The 24,933-nt window shown below is 36.7% G+C and overlaps 2 protein-coding genes across 8 annotated transcripts in view; both read left to right on the top strand.

Annotated features, from left to right (window-relative positions):
• The window catches only part of Spice1 (spindle and centriole associated protein 1), a 49,490-nt gene extending 48,212 nt beyond the window's left edge, over nt 1-1,278 (top strand). For all 5 annotated transcript variants that reach the window (XM_074073154.1, XM_020178207.2, XM_020178205.2 and 2 more), the window contains one exon: nt 562-1,278. In XM_074073154.1, the coding sequence (XP_073929255.1) occupies nt 562-615 (54 nt within the window). In that variant the 3' untranslated portion in view covers nt 616-1,278. The remainder of the gene's footprint in view (nt 1-561) is intronic.
• A 208-nt stretch (nt 1,279-1,486) lies between these two features.
• Nucleotides 1,487-24,933, top strand: part of Cfap44 (cilia and flagella associated protein 44) — a 135,278-nt gene continuing 111,831 nt past the window's right edge. For 2 of the 3 annotated variants that reach the window (XM_074073143.1, XM_074073145.1), the window contains exons 1-7: nt 1,487-2,825; nt 10,990-11,073; nt 12,329-12,472; nt 13,009-13,153; nt 16,368-16,530; nt 19,955-20,057; nt 20,891-21,107. In XM_074073143.1, the coding sequence (XP_073929244.1) occupies nt 10,995-11,073; nt 12,329-12,472; nt 13,009-13,153; nt 16,368-16,530; nt 19,955-20,057; nt 20,891-21,107 (851 nt within the window). In that variant the 5' untranslated portion in view covers nt 1,487-2,825; nt 10,990-10,994. The remainder of the gene's footprint in view (nt 2,826-10,989; nt 11,074-12,328; nt 12,473-13,008; nt 13,154-16,367; nt 16,531-19,954; nt 20,058-20,890; nt 21,108-24,933) is intronic. The other variant, XM_074073144.1, reaches the window with a different exon arrangement.

The following is a 24,933-nucleotide window of genomic DNA, read 5'->3' as shown; positions in this document are numbered from 1 at the left end:
TTGTGCCATATCCAATATGTCTCTGGTTAGACAGTATATAGAACAAAGGATAAATAAATTTCTTACATAGTCTTCATACATGTGCTGCATGCAATAGGACTGTATAGAATCTAAGCACTTCACAGTGTATTCAAAGTTTTTACTTAAGGTGCTTTTATTCTTCTGTGTTGATAATACAGTGTTTTGTCAAAGACAATTGTGAGGCTGTCTTTAAAATTATAAAAATCATTTTTGCAGATTTGAGCCAACAATTCTCTAATAAAAGGGGAATCTTTGTTGTTCTTATTGCTAACTTCAGTAACTAGAACAAAAAGTGGGTATATACAGCCCAAATTCATTGATAGGCTTAGCTACCCCTATTGCCTAGGACTAGAAGATTTGGTCTTTGCTATTTTTTACACTCTTGAAAAGCTTAAAGTTAGATAGTAATTTAATTTCTAGTACCAGTCAAAGACACAGGATTTCTTTGTTGTATATATTTGGTCTAAAAGATCTCTAAGTCTTCAGTGGTCTCATGTTTCTGATTACCTGCTAAATACTTTCTGCATCTTTGTTCAACAGATTGAGAAACAAAATGAAGAAGGCTGGTTTGCTCTTTCTACTCACATGTCATAAGTGAAATTGAAGTTTCATTTTATGGAGTGTTTTTTTCAACAATTCATTCCTGACCATCCACTCCCCCTTTCCTGCTCCTTCTTTACATTCTGCAGATAAAACCACAAAGATCCTGTTAATTAATATTAATGGAATAGAAAAAAAATTTCTTAAATTTTTACCTTTTCAAATAGGTTTCAACAACTAACTAACCTATAATTCCCTGTGAATAAAATTTTGATTGTAGGGAAATTAAAGTTTTTATATTTAATAGCTTAAGTAGTTTAAGGTTTGTTTTACCAATTCATTTTTACCTTTATGGTATTTATTCAGTCTTTCTTATTGTTTAGTGAATTTTAAATGTTCATATGTTCTTTTCCCTGAAGAATTAAGTTGTTTGCATATAAATTACAATAAAATGTCTCTGTGATTAGAATCTGGCTTTCAAAATTTAACATTTGGGGTTTTCCTAGTGGGAAGTTGCTACTGTCTATCACTTTTTCCACCTTTTCCTAGTAGAACGTACAGCTTTAAAGTGTAGGCGTGAGACTGGATGTGGTGATACTCAGCTATAATCCCAGCACTGGAGACGGAGGCAGGAGGATTGAGAGTTCAAGCGCAGCTTGGGCTGCACAGAGCGACCCAACCTCAAAAAAACAAATAAATAAAACAAGCGATAATTGATGTTGGAATGTTTATTTAATTTGCTTAAGTAGGTCATATATTTTATGAAATTCTTACTTGTTTTTAAATGTGAAAATATCAGTTATGGTAACATACATTAAATAAACAATGATCATAGAACTCACATCTAAATGCAGCAACATTGATTTAATGGCATATATAGTGCTTAAAATAGAATTAAATATTAAATACTAAAAATTGCTATCTATTTTCCCAGCCCAGACTCTTAAGTAGATTCATTCAGAATAGGTCTTTCAGATTCTGAAATAGGTCTGATTCTCAAATGTTGGTTTCTATTTTCAGCTTGTCCTTTTTTTGGTGATAGTGGTACCTGAACTCAGGGCCCGTGCTTGCTAGGGGGTGCTCTGTCTACCACTTGAGCCCTGCTTTAGTTGTTTTTCAGGTAGAGTCCTGCGTTTTTTGCAGGGGCTGGCCTGGACCTGCCAGCCTCCTGCATATGTCTGAGTAGCTGAGCTAAGGGCCTCACCTTGCTGTTTTAATGGTCTCTGCCCCTGGGGTCCATGATAGGAATTTTTACCTGGAGTGAGGGGGAACGGGGAAGAGCAAAGCATGGAAAATAACAGGGAACTTCGTCAGACCCCACCTTCCCTCCCTCTGCAGTTGTAAATCACTCCTAGAAAGTACCTTGTGCAACTCTGACTCGGCCTCTTCATCCTGACAAAAATAAAATTATTTTCTTCTAGCGCTGCTGTTTTGTTTATGTGAAATCATCTATATTCGTTTGCATTATTGCAGATTCTTCTGTGTTGTGCGTTTTGAAACTTGGTATTTAATAAATTCTCTCCCTATCTGAGCTATATAAACCATTTTAGTGTTCCTTATCAAAATACCAGGTCTCCTGCATGATTTAAGCATGCATTCTTTTAATACGCATTTTCCTTAATGTTTTCCAACTATGAGAGCTCTTTTTTCCCTTTACATTCCTGTAAACCTCAAAAGCCATTTTCTCAACTTGGGGAGCAGTTTTTAAACACCTAACTGCTACTGTGGGGCAAGTATCTTCGAAAGTATTTATTCACAGCTTGCTTGGCAGCACAACATCCTTTGGGTCTAACAAGCTCATCCTAGAAGCCTGGGCGTTTCTGTTTTGTTTCCCCGGGCAAGGGCGGCCGTGTCTACTGGAGAGCTGAAGTTCACGACCAGAGCAAACAGCGGGTTACGCAGCCGCGCATGCACCTCAGCTCCCCAGCTCCGCCCTGAGAGGCGTTGCTGTGGTAACTGCTGTAAACGGAGTCCTCCCGCAGGTGCTGGGATAGAAATAAGCAGCGGCGGTAAGGTTGGGCTCTGGCAGCCTCTTCCTAGGGCTTCCCCCTTAGATCTATTAGCGACCCAGAGAGCAATGGGCCCCACTTGGGCTTCTCTTGGGCTGAACTAGTCCCTGTGTCCTCCCTGCGGTAGTTCAACATTTGAGGCGACCGCTGTAGGCTAGATATTCTGTGGCCAAGTTCCTGTCTACAAGGAGCAGGCAGTCTGGTGGAGCGAAGACAGCGAGGCAGCAGGAGTTGGATCGGGCTAAGCTGGAAGCAGTGAGTGGTGGGAAAGCGCCTGGGCTCTGGGTTCCAGCAAAACCACCTGTTCTCACACTCAGCTGTGACACTTAGCAATCAGGTTTCCTCATCTCTACAAAGGAAGATGGTAATACTTGCCTCATGGGTTTCTTGTTATAAGCTAGATAATGCAAGCCCAGTGCTCAGCACATGCACAGTAAGTAGTGGGTGCAAAATATTTGTCAAATGAATAGGCAAAGATGGTAGCATACAAGTAGTGTTTAATCATGAGTTGTCCAGGCTGCCTACTGACTACAACTGTTGAGAAAAGGAGGCTAAAGAGGGACCAGGGACAGAGAGAGTGAAGTAAGATTAATTACAATAACCTACACTCTTAATGATGACCTAAATTATGTCATGCCAAGTAATTGCATAAGAACTAAGTTTTATTTGAGTTATGGTAACAAAGAATAGCTAAAGGTTTTAAACAAGAGGAATGCTTCAGAAATACAAGAGGCAGTGTAGAAAATGGATTGGAAAAGGGAGAGATAAGGTATGAAGTTGAGGTAGTAAGACAATGAGGACCGACTCAGTGATGATGGGGGGACTATAAGGGAGGGGATGAATTCAAAAGACTTAATAACTGGGTGCTTGGTAACAGACTGCAAGAGTTACTGTTCTGCTATCTCATTTGTAAAATTATGATAGTAGCACCTGCTTCATAATGTTTTAAGAAATATATGAGATAGTGTGCAGAATTTCATAGAACTGAGTTTAAGATGTGAACATTAAGAATACAAGCTGTTATTCTTTCTACAATTGTACTTCACTATGAAAAATCAAAATTGGGTCTGTTTATGTATTAATAGCTATGAGGTTAACATGATCATGATCAGTCTGTCATGCTGCTGAGATTGTATGTTTGAACTTGTGGTGGTGAGGCTCAGACCCTAGACTCTGGTGAATGGATCAGAGTAATGTCACCTTGTGGAACACTCTGGGTTTCTAGCGAACCTGTTAGCAACATATTCCTCTGTATCATTAATGCTATTTGCTTTTTACTCTTTCTTAGGGTTGACTCAAAACTGGATGGTCTAATGAGTTGGGTAAAAGAATTACCCATAGGCAGAATCAATAAGCCTCTATCTAATGAAAGGACGTTGAAGATAGTTCTTCAAGTAGACTTCCAAACCTAGCTTGTAGAGCTGTATAAGATAGGACATGGTTTAAAACACACAAATAATGTTTAGTCATTTTAGCTGGTTACAAACTGATTTTGATGAGTCAATATATAGGTCTGTCTATATATATCAACTGATTTTGATGAGTCAATATATAGAATCCTGTCTGCCCCTCACCTTCAAGATATAATTTTAGACTCCCTTAAAGGGATACAAAGAGCCAGGTGCCAGAGGCTCATGCCTGTAATCCTAGCTACTTGAAAGGTTGAGATCAGAAAGATAGTGGTTCAGGGCTAGGTGGGACAAATAGTTTGAGACCCCATCTTCAAAATAATCAGAGCAAAATGGATTGGAGGTATAATTCCAATGGGAGAATAGTTGCTTTGCAAGTGCAAAGCCCTGAGTTCAGAGCCCAGTCCCACCAAAAAGAAAAGGCATACCATGAATGTCCCTAACAGGTGAAGTGATAGTTCTTCTCTTTTGGAAAGTATCCAGATTTCATAAGGAAGATACAAAATTGGGAAGGATATGTAATGCATTGGGAAATAATTTATTGAGTTATTATGATGGTGAAAAAAGAATATGTCGTTAAGGAAAAATTGAAAGAATTGGGCTGCTTTTGCTGAGAAAGGAGATAATCTGTGGAGAAATGAGAACCACCTACAATTATCTGAATGTCTGTAGCATAGAAAAACTTGTTCTGTGTGTTTCTAGAAGAAAGAACAAGGGCCAAATGGATCCAAGCTGTAGGGAGATACATTTCAGCTTAATTTAAAGTGCACTAAGAACTAGATCACTAACAAAATATGTTCACCCTCTTACCTGCAATATTCAAACTGAAGCTGATTGACCGTCTCTTAAAATATTCCTTCATCTTCAATTATTTAAGAATATATTAATATGTCATCCTCTCAACAACTTTACATATCAAGTGCCTATGTGCCTTGTACCATTCTTAAAGATTTCCTGTATTGACTTGCTAAACACATTGAATTGCTTTCAGACCGAGTTTATGAAATAGATAGTGCATTTGATTTGATTTGCTTGGAGTATAAAATTTCTTACAATATATCATAATTGAATTCATCCCCTCCATCATTCTCCTTTAAAATTTCTTACAATATATCATAATTGAATTCATCCCCTCCATCATTCTCCTTTATCCCCCCCCCCTTACTCCCATTCCTTTCCACAGGTATCTTTTTTCCATTTTTGTGCACGAGAACATAGTATTTCCACCACATTCACCCTACTATACCCCTCTTCTTAATGCTTCCCTTCTTAACTGGTGCCAACCCCCAGACAGGACCTGTTTTACCTTCCCATTCTCCGTTTTTGAAAAAAGACATTTTTATTTATTTAAGATAGCTAGATAGGAGACAGAACAAGTCCTGCCTGGAGGGTTGAGGGGGAGGATGTGGGGAGATGGTGTAGGAGGGTGAATATGGTGCAAATATTGTGTACACGTATATGTAAATGGAAAAATGAGACCTGTTGAAACTATTGCAGGAATGGGGGGAGGGAGGTACAGGAGAATGATAGAGGGATTGAATTCAACTATGATATGTTGTAAGAACTTTTGTAAATGTCATAATGTATCCCCAGCACAACAATTAAGAAAAGATAGCTATGCAGGGAATTTCATTTGTCATGTACATATGTGTTACAACTCAAATTGGTTCATTCTCTCTATTTTTCTCCTTTCTGACTTAGTCCCCTTCTTACAGTGATTTCAACAGGTTTAAAAATTCTATATTCGTTATTGTATAGAAAGTATATCTACCATATTCTACTTCTTAACTTCCTTCTTTTACCCTCCCTCTCCTATTAGTGACCTCCCCTCAGTGTGAACTGTTTTTCACAATATTGCTTGTATTTTTACTGGGTCTATATGCTGCATGTGAGAGAAGACATGTGGCCTTTGGCTTTCTGAACCTGACTAACTTCACTTAAGGTGATGTCCTCCAGTTCCATCCATTTACCTGCAAATGACGAATAGATAATGCATTTTAAAGATGAGAATATTGAGACACAGGGTAAAAGCTTGTTTAGTACCTTACAACTAAGATTTAAACCCAGTCAGACTGACTCTCTAGCCAAGATTTCTAGCCTGGCCAATACCATAGACTGCTTTTCAAATGATGCTGGTACTAGATGTTATGAATGTGTGGCCTTTACTGGATGGGAGGCTAGACTAGAAAAAATTTCAGCTGTGAAGATTCTGCGGTTGTGTGTGTGTGTGTGTGTGGTTGTGTGTGTGTGTGGTTGTGTGTGTGTGTGTGGTTGTGTGTGTGTGTGTATGTGTGTGTGTGTGTGTGTGTGTTCATGTAGTTAGTCAGCAATGGAGTCTCACTAAAATGCCCAGGCTGGTCTCAAACTCCTGGACTCAAGCGATCCTCCTGCACCAGTCTCCTCAATATCTGGACTTTAGGCACATGCCACCATGCCCAGCTTATGACTTATTTATTTACTTTTATCTTCACAGAAATTTTTTTTATAATTTTCATTTGTTTATAGTTAATTATTTTTAAAACATTTTACTATCATGAATTAATAAATAGTACAAGGGGGTTTCAATGTGAAAATTCCATTGATGTGTAGAGTATACTTTGAACAAATTCACCCCCTCTATTATGTTCCCTTAGTCTCCTCCCTTCCAAACAGTACTTCAGTATTTGATGGATTTCATTATGCTATCTTCATACACATATACGTATGAAGAACATACTTTGTTCTTTACCACCCAGTACCTTCTCTTTTCCTGCTCTGCCCTCCGCTGATTCCCCCAGACAGTCCTCCTTTTACACTTGCGTTCCATTATTATTATTATTATATTTATTGATTCCCACTTATATCAAGAAAATATCTAGTAGTAATAGTAAAATCAATTAGCATGTTAGTACTAGGTGTTTCATATAAATCCATGGTTCTTAACATTAATTCTTATCCTGGGCTGCACAAAGAATTGCCTGGTGAGTAAAACCCTGTTGATGGAATACTATTTAAAGTTTTCAAAGTGATTCTAAAATGTAGTCAAAGTTGAGAACTATAGATATAAAACATCAGTATAATCCCCACTTTACATACCATAGGACTGAGAGATTAAGGAACTCATTCTTTGGCTAGCCTGGTCTGGGAACTCAAGTATTTTTGGCAACAAAGCCTCATCAGGTTACAATACAACTTCACAATCCTTTTATCTAAAAAACAAAACCAAAAACCAAACAAGACTTTGTTCCATTTCACCAGTTTTACTGTTAATCTCCGGGAGTCCAAGAGCCTCTTGCATCTGATCTGCACTACTTCTTTTTATAGATCCTTCAGTCACCCTAATTACCCAGAAAAGCTAAGATTAGATCCCAGTATTTATTGTCCATTATTGCTAGTTCAGATCACTGAGCAAATTCCATGGATTCAAGTATTTTCTTCTATACTCTACACAACCTGGCATTGACTAGATTTATGATATTAAAGTTCATTTCATGGTAATATTAGCCAGTATAGCAGCACAGAATAAAGTGTGGCACTTTGGTGTTGATACCAAATTATCTTGTGTTGTTAACTCCTTTGCTTACAGAGGGATTCAGCTACCGTAATTGTTTTTACCTACCTTATTAAGTAACTTGTAAATAAGTTCATTAGGTCTATTTTTATTAGAATCTATAGCCAGTTGATATTGAATTATAGTACATTAAAAATTAATGCATTTAGAAAAAAAGGAAGGCTAAAATGTAGAAGTGATCTTCTGAAGTTTTTGATTGGTGGGAAGCAGGATAGAAATTATGAGATTCGAATCACTGAGGAGTACTTGGTTAGCCCAATTCTTAGCTTTCAAGCATGCTATGAACCAAAGAACAAGGTGGCCTCCAGACACTTAGAACAGTTTTGAGATGAAGATGGGGAGGGTCCTTATGAGCATAGGTGATAGATAAAGGGAGGTTGGATTTGATCAGCACATGTTGTATGTGTGTGTGGGAATATTACATTGAATCCTATTTAATATGTATGATTAATACTTGTTAATCAAAAATGGAATAAAATAATTACAAAGATCGCTATAGCCACCACTTCAGTCATTACTATCATACCATCCTAATTCTGCTTGATCTCAGGTGGATCTGAATCATTTACTTAGTTTATTCTGAGATTGTATTGAAAGAGAATTGTCAATTTCTTCTTCTTAAAGTGTAAATGAAACTCAGGAGTTGTATGTTGCTCATCTTGTTCCCAAGCATAATACAGTTTGTATATAAATATACAAACTGAATTGAATGTACTTAAATTATACAGAACCTTGAAAGCAAGGGAACAAACACTATTTAGGTATACTTGTAACTATAATTTTATCCACAGTATATGATAATTTGTAAACAAGTGCTTCAAAAACTGGTATTGCTTTGCACAATTCTTTTTTCTTTTATCAGTTACTTGCTATAAACATAGAAAATCTGTGTGTCCAAAATTAGAAGGTATAGAAAATATACCGAATGGTAGAATTTGGATTTTCAAAGATGTTATGACTTAAATTTTTTTCTATCATTTAATTCCTATCTTCACCCCAAAATCCCAGGGGGAACATATTCTGCAATCAGATGGAAAGAAGGAAGGACTAAAAAAAGGAAACAAAAAAAGGAAAGAAAAAAATCCCCAATATCACATGCACTTTCTTTTTTTTTGGGGGGGGAGTTCAAAAATAATGAATATTTAATAAGACATAAACTGAAAGACATAAACACTGTTGGAAATAATATAATGAAGTTAGTAAATCTAGGCCTCCCCCTGCCCACCTACCCCCATTCCCCAAATAGGGCAATTTCAGGAGTTGATATGATGCTTGGTGAGGTTGGCCTGCACTCCTATTGGCTGAAACTTTCTTTTTTATTTGTTTACTCATATGTGCATACATTGTTTGGGCCATTTCTCCTCCCTACCCCCCCACCCCCTTCCACTCCCCCTCCACTCCCCCTCACTTCCAGGCAGAATCTGTTCTCTTATCTCTAATTTTGTTGAAGAGAAAGTATAAGCAATAATAAGGACAAAGCATTTTTGCTAGTTGAGATAAGGATAGCTATACAGAGAGATTGCTAACATTGCTTCCATGTACAAATGTGTTACATCCCAAGTTGATTCATCTCTAACTGACCTTTTCACTAGTTCCTGATCCCCTTCTCGTGTTGACCTCTGTCATGTTAAGGTTTCTGTATTATTTACTCTGCAGTGGGGACATCAAATACTATCATGTTTTGGGTCTCTTACCTATCCCCATACCTCCCATGTGTGTTCTCCCCTTAGCATGTGACCTAAGTCCTTTAACATTGCTGCATTTGTCCTAGATCTAAAGACCGCATATGAGGGAGAACATACAATTTTTAGTCTTCTGGGCTTGGCTAACCTCGCTCAGAATGATGTTCTCCAGTTCCATCCATTTACTTGCAAATGATAAGATTTCATTCTTTTTCATGGCTGAGTGAAATTCCAGTGTATAAATAACATATTTTCTTAATCCATTCATCAGTAGCGGGGCATCTTGGCTGTTTCCATGACTTGGCTATTGTGAATAGTGCTGCAATAAACATGGGTGACATGCACTTTCTTAAAAGATAAAATATTACCTTGAGCATGAATAACATGTTAGGGAATATATTCTTGATAATAGTTTACAGAAAAAACATTTGGACGTGGTACTCCCATCCCCCAAATCAAGAGAAGGCATCATTACAATGTCACTGCAAGAAAGCAGAAAAGTCCCCCAAATGCCCAGCTGAGGAGAGTTAGTCATACTGATCACTACTTGTGTAGAATGTACTTTGTCTGCTTTGGCACTAGTCTATCTTCAGAGACCAAAAAGTCTAATAAAGTGCTGGTTCAAGTAATCCTCATGTTAACCTTCTCTGTAGTTTTTACTTCATTCCCATTATAGTTGAGGAGTTGGTGTAAAGTTTAACATGCTATGTGGCAATACTGAGATTCAAACCTGAATCTAACCACAAATCTGATCCAAATAGAACAATTATTTGATTTTACCTGCCAATTATTCCATAGAAGAATGTGCAGGAAACCTGGGATGTTTAGTGAGGAGAAGTGAAGACTTAGAAGGGATATTTAATAAGTGTTTTCAAGTACAGTACATGAAGAGCTGTGATAGAGGCGGAAGACGGAGAAAAACTACAGTGTTGCTCCTACTTTAAAACTCTTCAATTGTTATAGAAATAAGACCTAAACTTCTTATGGAAGATTAGAGACAATTTTGTTATCTACCTGCCTCTTCTTCATATTCATTTCATTCTTCTAGTCTAGACAGTAGTCTGCATTCTACCCTTGTAGGATGTCCTCTGTGTCTAACATGATTTTCCCCATTCTATGTCTGACCAAGTCATCATCTGTGTCTCAAATGCCTCCTCCCTATGCCTCAAATATAGCTTAAAACTTAGCTTATCCATGCCCACAGCACCTCATTCTTTCATTTTCATTTCAGGTAGCATTTGCTATATTTTACGCTTATTTAATACCTATATTTCAAATAAGCTCTAAAAGGGTAGCAACTATTTTTCTTCTTCAGTCTGGTAATTTAGTATCTGACATAGAACTTGATACATACTAAGTGTGCTCAACAAAAATATTTAAGTTGAAATTGATTCCTATACTGGGGAAATTTGATAATGGGAAGAGCGAGAGGGAGGCATGAACCTACTGACAGATGGAAGAGGATTAATTTTAGTGGGCGAGCATTTGGGGGAAAGATGCACTTGGCAGTGTGTTTCACTGTGGATCTCTGAAAGACCAGAGAGAACCAGAATGGTGAGTTTGCCTGGAGAAATGGAATCTATGAGTATAATTTGTTTGTTTGTTTGTTTGTTTGTTTGCAGAGGTCTTTGATGGTGGCGATAACTTCCTGCTGGTGACTTATCTTGGATACTACAAACATGGAATTACCAACACACTTGGTGTTTCATGCTCGTGGAATCTGTTAAGGGGAAAAAATCTGTTAAGTTCTATTTCATATCTCAATTTTTTATTTGTAGAAAACATGAAGGAACCAGATGATCAGGATACTGATGGGGGGAAATCAGATAAATCAAAGAGTGACGGGAGGTCATCTTCTAAATGTAAGTAAAAATGGTAATATACACTTTTTTAATGATTCAAGTGAGGTGAAATGCTTTTGAAAGAGTTCCATACCTGAATATGAACAGAGCAAAAATGTTTTGCTTGTTGAATCCCCTTACAAACCTTTTAATTTCGTGAAGGGTAGACTTTATGTTTCAGTCATTGGTGCCAGCTCCTGGCACATAAAAGTTACTCTTGTCTCATTGTTTTCAAAAAAAAAAAATATATATATATATATATATATATATATATATATATAAAACCCCTAGCTATCACCAACTTGCCTGGATATGCTGCTTTAGTAGACTGATTTAATGCACCTACTTCCTGCCAAATTTATTTGTTTGTTTTGCAAACTCCACTTTTGCATCAGTGATACTACCCTTTTTCTTAGCTTAAAATATTTGTTTTTTAAAAGCATTTGTTCTTCTTCATCTATAGTCATTCTTAATTCTTTTATCAGTGGCTGTCTATCTGCTTGCAATTTTAACTTCTTTCCTAGGGAGAAGGCAAAATTTAAGCTTAAGCTTTTAATACCCTAACCTTGAGATAAGGAAATAGGTTTTGGTTGCCACAGTCACAAGAAAGAGCTCAGGTGTCATTGGAGAACAGTTCCCCAGGGTCTTCCGTCAAGGAATCCAAGCCATGTGCTTGGTCTATTCAAAGACTTAGGATTAGGGTCTTTCCATCAAATGCGTACATCCTATAGATTCCTGTCCTGCTGTCCAGTTGATTGGCTTGGCTCAGCTTTTCTGTGCCATTCATTAGTCTTGGGCCTTGTCCCTAGCCTTTAGCTTCACCTAAGAGCTCTAGTAGCTCTGGTGAACATTCTATTTTTTCCTTGTCCTTCTGAAAGTCATTGTACCATATCCTGTTCTCTTCCCTACCCGTGTTTCTTTCACCTGCTTGATAATGTATATTTTAATTGTGCCCATGTTTGGACTTGATCTGAATGCTGGCTGGTACCTGGAACCATCTCAATTTCCATTCCTTCTTATCTTTTACTTTCTTTTTAGTATGTGGTAACTGGAAATAGACTGAAAATGAAGTGAAATGGAGATGAATTCACAGAAAAGGCCTTTTCATTTTGTAAAGTTTTGTAAAGACTGATCAAATAAAATGCTCCCTCTAGGCATTTTTAAGTATGGAAATTTATCAAATTTAGAGCACAAATTGCAAGTTTTCGTTACTTTGAATATAAGAAAATGTTTAATTTAAAATTGAAGAATTACTAAAACAAATTATTTTTAATAGCTCATACAAAAGAAGGTTTAGAAGATGCCACAGATTTAACACTTACCGAAGGGGAAGACTCATATTTCAATGGAGAAGACTCAGATCTGGAAGGTTTGGAAGAAAGTACAAGTTCAAATGAAGATTATCTTGAAAGTGGTAGAAGTTAGTATTACTATTTTCTGTCAGTAATTATCACTGTTTTAAAGATAAATTGTCCAGACAAATTGAACAATTATGTTCTAGAAAAAGAAATATTTGCAGGATATAGGTATTTGTGCAGATGAAAGGAAAAACATGGCACATATTACAGTAGGATAGATGGGCAGCATCGGAGGTGTATTTCCACTTCTGAGATCTCATACAGTGCTCTTATACTTGACCTTCTGGATGTTGACATGTTCTAAGGGGTGTTCTAACCCAGATTAGTTGAGTTCTCCAACTCTCCCTTGAATCTTACTGAGCATTGCTCTTTGAGATTGTTGAAATCCTGACCAGTGCTCAGCCTTTGCCTCTGATATGTGCGCAAGCGTGGTGGCTCTTCCTCCCATGCTTATTTAGTGGGTAGCATCTCATGTTCAGTGTACTAGTACTTACTGCTAGTATATTTCAGGTTATGCACATTCCTACTGTCCTTGGGAAATACAATTTTAGGATCCAACATTTTAACTCTTCTTTGTTAAAATATTTTCACGTTTCAGCATCTCAGGAACCAGCTGCAGAAGAGGCAGAGGAGGAAGCTGTGACGAAAATATCTGAGACCTTCTTCTACGATTACTCTGAGCTTGCTTCAATGCCTTTTGTAACTCCGGACTCGAACATACCACTGGATTTTCTAACGCTTGTGTATCCACTCGCACTACATAAGTACAATCTGGGGATTTTAGCTTCTTAGGCCAGAGGTCAGTTAACTAGAGCCCAATAAGCAAGCTCCTTTGACCTCCAGCTTTCTTTTGTAAATAAAGTTTTATTGCAGCACAGTCATATTTATTTACATTTTGTCTATGGCCATAATCGCACTACAAGGACAGAGTTAAGTAGTTGTGGTAAAGACCTTGTGCTCACAAGGCATAAAATACTTAGTACCTGCACTTTACAGAAAAAGTTTACCAACCTCTGTGTTGAGATAGAAAGACATGATCTCATCTTAAACTAAGCTTTTTATTTTATGCCAGATAACCATAAGGAGCAACAATGCTTTCCTGGATGTTCTTTGCACAGTTGGAAAAGGCGGGATGTGAAGGAGACCAGAAGGCCTCTTCTTTGCCATTTATCTCCTCTACCATCCTGGCCTGTTGAGTTGAATCATTTATTTCTCTTCTTGAAACAATGATGTGGCTATTGTCAGTCTTCAGTACTTTCACATTGTATCTGAGGAATTATCAGAGAAGATGATATATCAGAATAGACAAAACAGGGCACAAAATAGCAGGTTTTAGTTTGTTGATCTGGAGAATAAGAGTCTGTGAAAAGACTGGTAAAAGTGGGGATGGTTGACGAGAGAATTTAGTGTTTATCATTACTTATGATAGATTTTTGAGGCTAGTAGTTGGAAGACCAATTTCTTTTACTATCCTCAGCTTTCCTTCAGATGGGTGGTAGTTATTATTGTATCGCCTAAGCCACTGTATGACCTCTTATAAAAGGTGTGCTTTACAGCAATAGGGGGACATACTTCCTGAGTTGATCTTGCTTTTGCATAAAATGTAATGTTAATATACCTTCTAACTCTGATTCAAACCCAGGTGTGACTAAACTAATTCACCATGGATCATTTTGTAACAGAATTTTTTCTCTTTAGGGTTTTCTCTTTTTTTGTCTTTGGACAAGTTTCTGACAAAAGATAGACAATTTTCTTTTTCCTAGCCTGTTAGTTTCAAATGGGGTAAGGCTGGTATATCAGAGTTCCTGAAAACTTTTCCTGAAGTACTGATTGCTCAATACTTTCCTGCCCCTACTGTGCTACTTCTGTGTGGAGAAGGACTTGGACTTATATATGCTGAAAACCTTCCAGGTAGTTTTTCACATGCTCCTTCTTCCTGTCCCCAACCCTGGGGACTTGCTGCCCCTTCTGCAGTAGAGACATGCTTACATTCTGCACAGTGGTCAGAAGGACTTCGACTTTTCTTCTGATGGGTGGATCTTTTCTACTCAGTTGGATAACTGCTAGATAAGCTACAGCCTTTCCCTAAGCTCATTCAACACCAGGGAAATCACAAGTGGTTCATACCATTTTTGGATAGCTTACACTATTAGAGTTCTTTGAGACCTTAAATCAAAATCTTCCCATCTTGAATAGCTCCCATGGGACTTAGTTCTACTCTTTGGTGATGGAACAAATTTAATCTCTATAACCTGTGAGAAACTCTAAGAAGAGGAAGTCAACCATCACAAATCCCTTAAGTAGTCTTTTAATAATTACATTATTTTACTTTAGCTTTAAAACATCTTTTAAATCAATTTATTTTTGCAAGAAATGTGCCATTTATAAGATATTACATAAACCATAGCATAATTTACAGAAGGCATTAAATAGAACTTAACATGGTGTTTAAACAGTTTTAAAGTGGAAGTTCTAGATGGCCATGGGCAAACATTAAAGGCTCTAGGTCTCTGACTGGAAGTTAAGAGGAGGCAAGTCAGAAGAGAAAGTGAGAAAAGAAAAAAAGGGAATTGAAGGTACACATTTTAACATTTCAAAAGTCTGCTAAGGGACTGAGTTAAAGGGAAAGGAACAGACTCTACTTATGTATTTAATTAATTAATACATTCAACAAATATTTATTGAACACCTAATGGTCTTAAGACACTGCTATGTATCCTGGGAAATAGAGATGTGAGAAGTAATCTCAATACTCGGATAAGTTGTGATTTAGAAAGTGCCTGGCTAATAATGAATTCTTATAAGTGAAGGACCTACCTACTTAAAATACGCTGTATAGCTGAGCACCAGTGACTCACGCCTGTAATCCTAGCTACTCAGGAGGCAGAGATCAGGAGGATCGAGGTTCAAAGTCAACCTGGGGAAATAGTTCACGAGTTCCTATCTCGAAAAGACCCTTCACAAAAAAGGGCTGGTGGAAAGGCTCATGGTGTAGTCCCTGAGTTCAAGCCCCAATACTGAAAAAAAAAAAAATATGCTGTGTTGTATATTTCTTTTTTCTCATATGTTTGGTTACCATCTCATTTAGTTGTTATGTTTATATCTTGGATTATATTAATTTGAATGTAGTAACATTGTATATTACAAGGTGTTTATATAATTCATATTTTAAAATTTTATATTTTGAATTACTGAAATTTTACTCTAACAAACATAAATACACACATACTTGCCTACACACCAATATACATACTAACATCCTTGGAAATAAAATGTTGGGTTATTAATTACATGTAAGTTTACATGCCATATGTTTAGTTGATTTTCATAATTTATTGAAATAAATATAATTTATTCATATTTATTTTATATGAATTAAATTTCAATTATATTTATGTTCATTTATTACAGTAGTTATGTTATCAAATGTTGTGTTAGAATTTCACAAATGTCAGAATTTTAAATATCTTGTCATTCCACATCTAGGAAGAGGTCTATATGATATTTTTATTATGCGCATTATGAACACAAAGATGAAGACATGGACTCTGTCCCATGTTGTGTAGTGGGATTTAGTTTCAGTGGTAGAGAGGAAAATAATACCCAAGTAGAAGGTTTAACATTATCTATTACTATAAAAACAACTAAAGCTATTTTCAGTATTGAGGAAAATTTAAAAAGTAACTAAATCCGTATATGAGATTTCTCACCTAACTAAAAAATAAAGTTGTTAGTAATATGCATAAAAATTATGAGTTTCAGAGTAAAATTCAACCTCAAATCTTTATCTAAGAACATGATTTTGAAATATGCATGTTTCATCATTTTTCCTATCCCTATTCAACCTCAAATCTTTATCTAAGAACATGATTTTGAAATATGCATGTTTCATCATTTTTCCTATCCCTAGGATGGTTATTTTGTTTCACCTCTTTTTCCTTAGCAACTTTCCCTCAGACACTGTTTTGGTTATGACTGCAGAAAGCGAGCCAACCTGCATCTTCTAGATAGCAGTACCCTGACGTACATCGCTGGGAACCAACTGGTCCTTCTGAATTTTAAAACCAAGGAACAGATCTACCTGCGAAGTAGCAGTGGTGAAGGAATTGGTGCCATTGGGGTATGCCTTTAGTAACTTTAAAAAAAATCCTTTATATCTTTCTGTGGACTAGCAAACGATGACTGTTAAGTGCCAACACCATGCGTGGTATTGTGGGATCACATGAGCTGCATAGCTATCTTTATTCCAAGACATTTTCACACCAGTTCCTGCAGCCACTACATACACTAATATTGCTTCCATGCAATATTTTAATAATATGTTAGTAACATTATTATTCCATTTTTCAGCTAAGGAAGCTGGGACCTTAGAGGTTAAATGACTTTCCTAGGTCATGCAGATTTTTTTACCTTTAGATTATAAGTGGAGGTGAGTGAGGAGGTGTTGAAGATTCTTAATCTGAGGACTGAAGCAGGTACATGGCAGTGGGAGGGGAGTAAGGAAAATATGAGACCCAGAGATAGGACGTAGAGATATGGAAACAGGATATGGTGAGATGTATGGAGTGAAAAATAGTCTCATATTTGTTTCTTGATCATTGTTCTAGATGGTATGTGTATATATTAAAAGTCCCTGCCAAGGCCTAGGAGCTCATGCCTATAATCCTAGCTACTTGGGAGGCAGAGATTAAGAGGACTACAGTTCAAAGTCAGCCCAGGCAAATAATTCTCTAGACCCTATCTTAAAAATACCCAACTCAAAAAGGGCTGGTGAAGTAGCTCAAGGGGGATAGTACCTGCCTAGCAAACATAAAGTTCTGAGTTCAAATCCCAGTGCCACCAAAAATAAAAAAGTCCCTGTGTTCAGAAAGTTTGTTTTTAAGACTTATCAATAAGTTCAGCAAGAATTTATTATATACATACAATACTATGTAGAAGGATTTAAAGGAAGATTGAAGGGGAGGACTTAAAAGAAGAAGAATTCATGAGCTCTATAAATGTTTAAAACCCATCTAAAGAGAAAAAAAATATATGTATACACATACATATATGTACATATACATGTAGGTATATATGTGTGGACATATATCCCAACACATAAGTACACGATAATATGGCAATAGCTGGGTGAAAATCATCATAGACCCAACATGAGGGTCACTGATTTTATAGAAGGAGGTCCAGTCAGAGACCATGAGTTATCAAGAGCCTAAAGACCAACCACACTATTTACAAAAAACTAAGAATATCTATAACATATTTAGCTATCATTTTATGGCAATTAATAGTCTGTAAAATTCTGTTTTTCTATTTCATTATAAAATAATTTTGTTTGAGGACAGTTCTCAGAGGTGTAGTGTGGTCAAGAATGCTAATTCAACATCTATCTGGATGTTGAGCAGTTTATGTTCACAAAGTTTTTATTCATGTGTACTAATAGTGCCTGGATAGTGACAGAGGCCTCTCCATTGTGTCTTTTCTGAAACATCCAGTTGAGGGTAAGAAATGCTTTTGCAAGGCTGTGAGAAACGTGTTTGGGGCATGTACACTATTTTCCAGAAAAGATAGGGAGAATTTATACATTGAGTGTAAAGTAAGTGACTTACTAATTCCAGCTCTCAACTAAAAACAAAACACCCAAACTCAACCCCACAGCAGCTTCCAATCTGAGTGAGCAGACAGTTTTCACTCACTATAGACAAGACCCAGAAGGAAAAAGGGTTTGCCTGAGTCTCCGTTGAGATATCTGTGACACACAAAATTTCTTTGTAAATGGGGATCTAGACAGATATAGTTAATCCATTTCTTCCATCTCTTGGGATCTACATTTTTTAATCTCATTTGCTTCTTGGCTTCAACATCTGGTGGAATCCTGTCCCTCACACTTACCACACCACAGCTTCTGTGACTGCAAATTATTTGTACTCTGTTCCTCAGTTTATTTTTCAATAAGATGGAGATGATAGTAGTGTCTATGCTCACAGGGTTGATATAAAATTTAAAGGAATTAATGTGTGTAAAACTTAACTTACTATGTGTCTGGCACATAGTAAGCACTCAATAAATGTTAGCTGTATTCAGTGTCACAATTATCTCCCTGAATGTCCTTCTAAACCTAAGCCTGTTTCAAGTCCCAGTGATGGGACTTTACCTGAATGGAAAGATAAGAGGTAGTCAGTTCATCATAGGTCTTCTGGTCCCTTTAAGAGCGGAGGGAAGAAAGGAGCTTAGGTATCAGTACCTGCAATCTGTATCTGAGAGCCAACCCCCTGTCCTTGGATTTGTAGTCAGGAGTTGTAAAACAACTGAAACTAGAATTTTACAAGTCCAATATGTGTTTTAAATACTGACTCTTACAGCAGTCTATTCATAGTTTTAGTTTTTTGGCTATTTACTCTTCTAGCACATTTGACTTAACCAATGACCAAAAATAACAGAAATGAACATATAATTCCATCTAACTTATATGGCTATCATTTGAAATGCTGACACAAGTAGTTTAGGGCATATTTTATATTTTATTCTATTTTCCTCTGTGTCTATCTTGGAAACATTGTATCTTTCTCACTTATATTAAGTTTATTGTCATTTCTGGTCAGTTTTTCCAAGGTTTAAATTTTTAAATTGGCATATAATTGACTCAGGAATCATGAGTTCTATATTGGTATGGTTTGAATGTGTCCTCTAAAGTGCATGCATTGGAAACATAATACCCGATACAGTAGTGTTGGGGGGGGGTCTCTAGGGGGTGATTAGGATATGAGTGGATTAATGTGATTACTGAAGAAGTGCATTAACTACTATAATAAGTAGGTTTTTTTTTTCACAAAAGTGAATTTGGCACCCTCTTGCTTTCTTGCCCTCGTCCTCTCTTACTCTTCCAACTTACACCATGGGATGACCCAACACAAAGGCCCGTGCTACATGTGGCCCCTCAATGGTCAATTTTCTGGCATCTAGAACCATAAACCAAATAAATTTCTATTCATCATAAGTAACTTGGTTTCAGGTACTTTGCTGTATCAGCAGGAGACTGGCCAAGTCACAGACATTTCATGAATTTTTCTATGCAAAATTTAGATTGACTTATAAGCAAGTTAAACAATTCATCCAACTTAGTGGTTCTCAAAGCACAGACCCCAAAGCAGCAGCAGCATCTCCTTGGAATTTGTTAGAAATGTAATTATAAATTCAGAAACTCTGGGGAGGGCTGTGGTATATTTTGATAAGCCTTTCAAGTGATTCTATTGGACACGAATGATGGAGAAATGGTATTTGAGCTTCTCTAATGGCAATGTAAAAATTGTAGTTAGAAATGACTGTTTTAATGAAAGCAAACCTTAAAGTTTTTTCTTTACTTCTTATTTTCAGTTTAAATCCTATCCATCATCAAGTGTTTTCCAGATGGCCATTTTTGAGTTTTCTGTTGGAATGAATCCTAATTAACCAATTATAAAATAATGGCCATTAAATACTGCATGAATAGGATTGCCTACATGAAAATTCTCTCTTTAATATTTTAGTGAGATTCCATTTTTTTGTAGGTTCATCCACATAAAACTTACTTCATAGTAGCTGAAAAGGGGAGTTTTCCAAAGGTTATCATCTATGAATATCCTTCTCTGAGGCCCTACAGAATCCTTCAAGGTGAGTCCTGTAGAATCTTTAAAATATTCTATATCCAAGGTAAACAACATTCAATAGAAGATAAGAGGTTATTGAATTAATCAGCATTCTCCAGAGAAACAAAAACTAGTAGGAGAGAGAGATTTATTTAATGGAATTAGCTTATACAGTTGTAGAGGCAGGTAAGTCTTAAATTTGTAGGTCAGACCTGCAGGCTGGAAATTCTTGGGAAGGAGTTGATGGAGTGGTCTTTGGGCAGAATTTCTTCTTCCTCAGGAAATCCTCAGTTTTACATTCAAGGCCTTTTCAACTGACTGGATGAGGTCCACCTAGTTCATCAGGGATATGCTTCTTAAAATCAACTGGTTTTATTAGCCATGTCCACAGATATCTTAATACCAACCTCTAAATACTTACTTAATTGAGTAAGTATTACAAGCTAGCCAAGTTGACACATAAAATTAACCATCACAAACATATTATAGTCCTGTTTTTCATATAACTAATCTTAGTAGTCAATTTTTGTTTAAGTTTAGTGATAACTGTAACTATAGATAGATTTCTCTCTGCTATCTAACACACTTTTGAGTCTCTCTTTCATAAGATGAAATATGTCCATGAAGTGTTTTTTAATGCAAAATGTGGTTATGATGTCTTCACTCTCCTGTTTTATATCATGTGATCCATCCTAAAGCCAAGGGTGATGAATGAATGATTGTAGAATTGGTTGTTTAGGGAATTCTTGGCATTCTTCCTAGGGGCATTCTCTCTCTCCTCTGTCTCAGTCTTTCTGACATGGTTTTGACAATGGACGTGTGTTACCTTATTTATTAGACTCCCGTTCATCCTTCCAGATGGTACTGAGAATGCATATGCTTATGTGGACTTTAACTACAGTGGTACCTTGGTGGCCACCGTTGGTAGCCACCCTGATTACATGCTGACCATCTGGAATTGGAAAGAAGAGAAACCCATACTGAGGAAAAAAGCTTTTTCTCAGGAAGTTTTTAAGGTTACTTTCAATCCTGAAGATGATGAGCAACTCACTACGTCGGGATCAGGCCACATCAAGTAAGTCAGGCGATCAATAGAGGTGCAAGCAGATATTGTAAGGGTATTTTCTAGGAGGATCTAAGACCTGGAGATTTTTTGCTGTTATTAAAATTAGAATAATTTCAAAATGTGTTGTTTTTAAAACTAACCAGTAGTGTACTTTTTCTAATTAGACATGTGAAATTTTATTTCCAAAGATAGCATAGATAAAAGAAGGCTTTTAAATTAGCCTTCTGCCTTCTCATAGGATTTATCTTCTTAAAAGAGTTTGTATAGTGTCTTTACATATCTGTATATATTTAATTATCTCTGATTTTGTTGAAGAGAGAGTATAAGCAATAATAGGAAGGACTAAGGGTTTTTGCTAGTTGTGATAAGGATAGCTATACAGGGAGTTGACTTGCATTGCTTTCCTGTACATGTGTGTTACCTTCTAAATTAATTCTTCTCAAACCAACCTTTTCTCTAGTTCCTGGTACCCTTCTCCTATTGGCCTCTGTCACTTTAAAGAATCTGCTTTAGTTTCTCTGCATTGAGGGCAACAAATGCTGTCTAGTTTTTTGGGTGTCTTACCTATCCTCATACCTCCCTTGTGTGCTCTCACTTTATCGTGTGACCAGAGTCCAGTACCCTTGTTGCATTTACCCTTGATCTAATGTTCCCATATGAGGGAGAACATACAATTTTTGGTCTTTTTGGGCCAGGCTAACCTCGCTCAGAATGATGTTCTCCAGTTCCATCCATTACTTGCGAATGATAAGATTTCATTCTTCTTCATGGCTGCATAAAATTCCATTGTGTATAAATACCACATTTTCTTAATCCATTCGTCAGTGGTGGGGCATCTTGGCTGTTTCCATAGCTTGGCTATTGAGAATAGTGCTGCAATAAACATGGGTGTTCAAGTGCCTCTGGAGTAACCTGTGTCACAGCCTTTTGAGTAGACCCCCAAAAGTGGTATTGCTGGATCATATGGTAGATCTATGTTTAGATTTTTAAGTAACCTCCAGATTTTTTTCCAGAGTGGTTGTACTAGTTTGCATTCCCACCAGCAGCATAAAAGGGTTCCTTTTTCCCCCACATCCTCGCCAACAGCTATTGTTAGTGGTGTTGCTAATGATGGCTATTCTAATAAGGGTGAGGTGGAATCTTACTGTGGTTTTCATTTGCATTTCCTTTATGGCTAGAGATGGTGAGCATTTTTTCGTGTGTTTTTTGGCCATTAGAATTTTCCTCTTTTGTGAAAGTTCTGTTTAGTTCACTTGCCCATTTCTTTCTTGGTTCATTAATTTTGGGAGAATTTAGTTTTTTGAGTTCCCTATATATTCTGGTGATCAGTCCTTTGTCTGATGTGTAGCTGGCAAATATTTTCTCCCACTCTGTGGGTGTTCTCTTCAGTTTAGAGACCATTTCTTTTGTTGAGCAGAAGCTTTTTAGTTTTATGAAGTCGCATTTATCTATGCTATCTCTTAGTTGCTGTGCTGCTGGGGTTCCGTTGAGAAAGTTCTTGTCTATACCTATTAATTCCAGAGTATTTCCTACTCTTTTCTGTACCAACTTCAGAATTTGGGTTCTGATATTAAGATCCTTGATCCATTTTGAGTTAATATTGGTGTAGGGTGATATACATGGATCTAGTTTCAGTTTTTTGCAGACTGCTAACCAGTTTTCTCAGCAGTTGTTGTTGAAGAGGCTGTCTTTTCTCCATTGTATATTTTTTGCACCTTTGTCAAAGACAAGTTGGTTATAGTTGTGTGGCTTCATATCTAGGTCCTTTATTCTGTTCCACTGGTCTTCATGTCTGTTTTTGTGCCAGTACCATGCTGTTTATATTGTTATTGCTTTGTAATATAGTTTGAAGTCAGGTATCATGATACCTCTAACATTGTTCTTTTGACTGAGTATTGCCTTGGCTATTCGTGGCCTCTTGTGTTTCCATATAAATTTAGCAGTAGATTTTTTAATGTGTTTAATGATTGTCATTGGAATTTTGATGGGAATTGCATTAAACATGTAAATTACTTTTGGGAGTATAGACATTTTTACTATTTTTTTTATTGTTTTATTATTCATATGTGCATACAAGGCTTGGGTCATTTCTCCCCCCTGCCCCCACCCCCTCCCTTACCCCCACTCTGCCCCTCCCTCTCCCCCCCACCCCCTCAATACCCAGCAGAAACTATTTTGCCCTTATTTCTAATTTTGTTGTAGAGAGAGTATAAGCAATAATAGGAAGGAACAAGGGGTTTTGCTGGTTGAGATAAGGATAGCTATACAGGGAGTTGACTCACATTAATTTCCTGTGAGTGTGTGTTACCTTCTAGGTTAATTCTTTTTGATCTAACCTTTTCTCTACTTCCTGGTCCCCTTTTCCTATTGACCTCAGTTGCTTTTAAGGTATCTGCTTTAGCTTCTCTGCCTTAAGGCAACAAATGCTAGCTGATTTGCTTTGTAATATAGTTTGAAGTCAGGTATCGTGATACTTACAGCATTGTTCTTTTGACTGAGTGTTGCCTTGGCTATTCATGGCCTCTTGTGTTTCCATATAAATTTCACGGTAGATTTTTTGATCTCTTTAATGAATGTCATTGGAGTTTTGATGGGAATTGCATTAAACATGTAAATTACTTTTGGGAGTATAGACATTCTACCAATCCATGAGCATGGGAGATCTCTCCACTTTCTATAGTCTTCCTCAATCTCTTTCTTCAGAAGTGTATAGTTTTCCTTGTAGAGGTCTTTCACATCTTTTGTTAGGTTTACACCTAGGTATTTGATTTTTTTTGAGGCTATTGTAAATGGAATTGTTTTCATACATTCTTTTTCAGTTTGCTCATTGTTAGTGTATAGAAATGCTAATGATTTTTCTATGTTGATTTTATATCCTGCTACCTTGGTATAGCTATTGATGATGTCTAGAAGCTTCTGAGTAGAGTTTTTTGGGTCTTTAAGGTATAGGATCATGTTGTCTGCAAATAGGGATATTTTGACAATTTCTTTACCTATTTGTATTCCTTTTATTCCTTGTTCTTGCCTAATTGCTCTGGCTAAGAATTTCAGTACTATGTTGAATAGGAGTGGAGAGAGTGGGCATTCTTGTCTGGTTCCTGATTTTAGAGGGAATGGTTTCAGTTTTTCTCCATTAAGTATAATGTTGGCTGTAGGTTTGTCATATATAGATTTTATAATGTTGAGGTACTTTCCTTCTATTCCTAGTTTTCTTAGAGTTTTTATCATGAAATGGTGTTGGATCTTATCCAAGGCTTTTTCTGCATCTATTGAGATGATAAAGTGGTTTTTGTCTTTGCTTCTGTTAATGTGGTTTATTATGTTTATTGATTTTTGTATGTTGAACCACCCCTGCATTCCTGGGATGAAGCCTACTTGGTCATGGTGAATGATCTTTTTGATGTGTTGTTGAATTCGGTTTGCTGTTATTTTATTGAGGACTTTTGCATCAGTGTTCATTAAGGAGATTGGCCTATAGTTCTCCTTTTTGGAGGTGTCTTTGCCTGGTTTTGGGATAAGTGTAATACTGACTTCATAAAATGTGTTAGGCAGTTTTCCTTCCCTTTCTATTTAGTGGAACAGTTTAAGGAGGGTTTGTATTAGTTCTTCTTTAAAGGTCTGATAGAATTCAGCTGAAAATCCATCAGGTCCTGGACTTTTCTTTTTGGGGAGACTCTTCATTGCTGCTTCAATTTCATTTGTGTTATAGATCTATTCAGGTGATTAATTTCCTCTTGGTTCAGTTTTGGATGATCATAAGTATCTAGAAATCTTTCCATTTCTTCACGATTTTCAAATTTATTTGAATATAGGTTCTCAAAGTAGTCTCTTATGA

The sequence above is a fragment of the Castor canadensis genome, chromosome 5 (genome assembly GCF_047511655.1).
Source record: "Castor canadensis chromosome 5, mCasCan1.hap1v2, whole genome shotgun sequence".
NCBI classification, from domain to species: Eukaryota; Metazoa; Chordata; class Mammalia; order Rodentia; family Castoridae; genus Castor; species Castor canadensis.
This window is presented reverse-complemented; position numbering and strand designations above follow the sequence as displayed.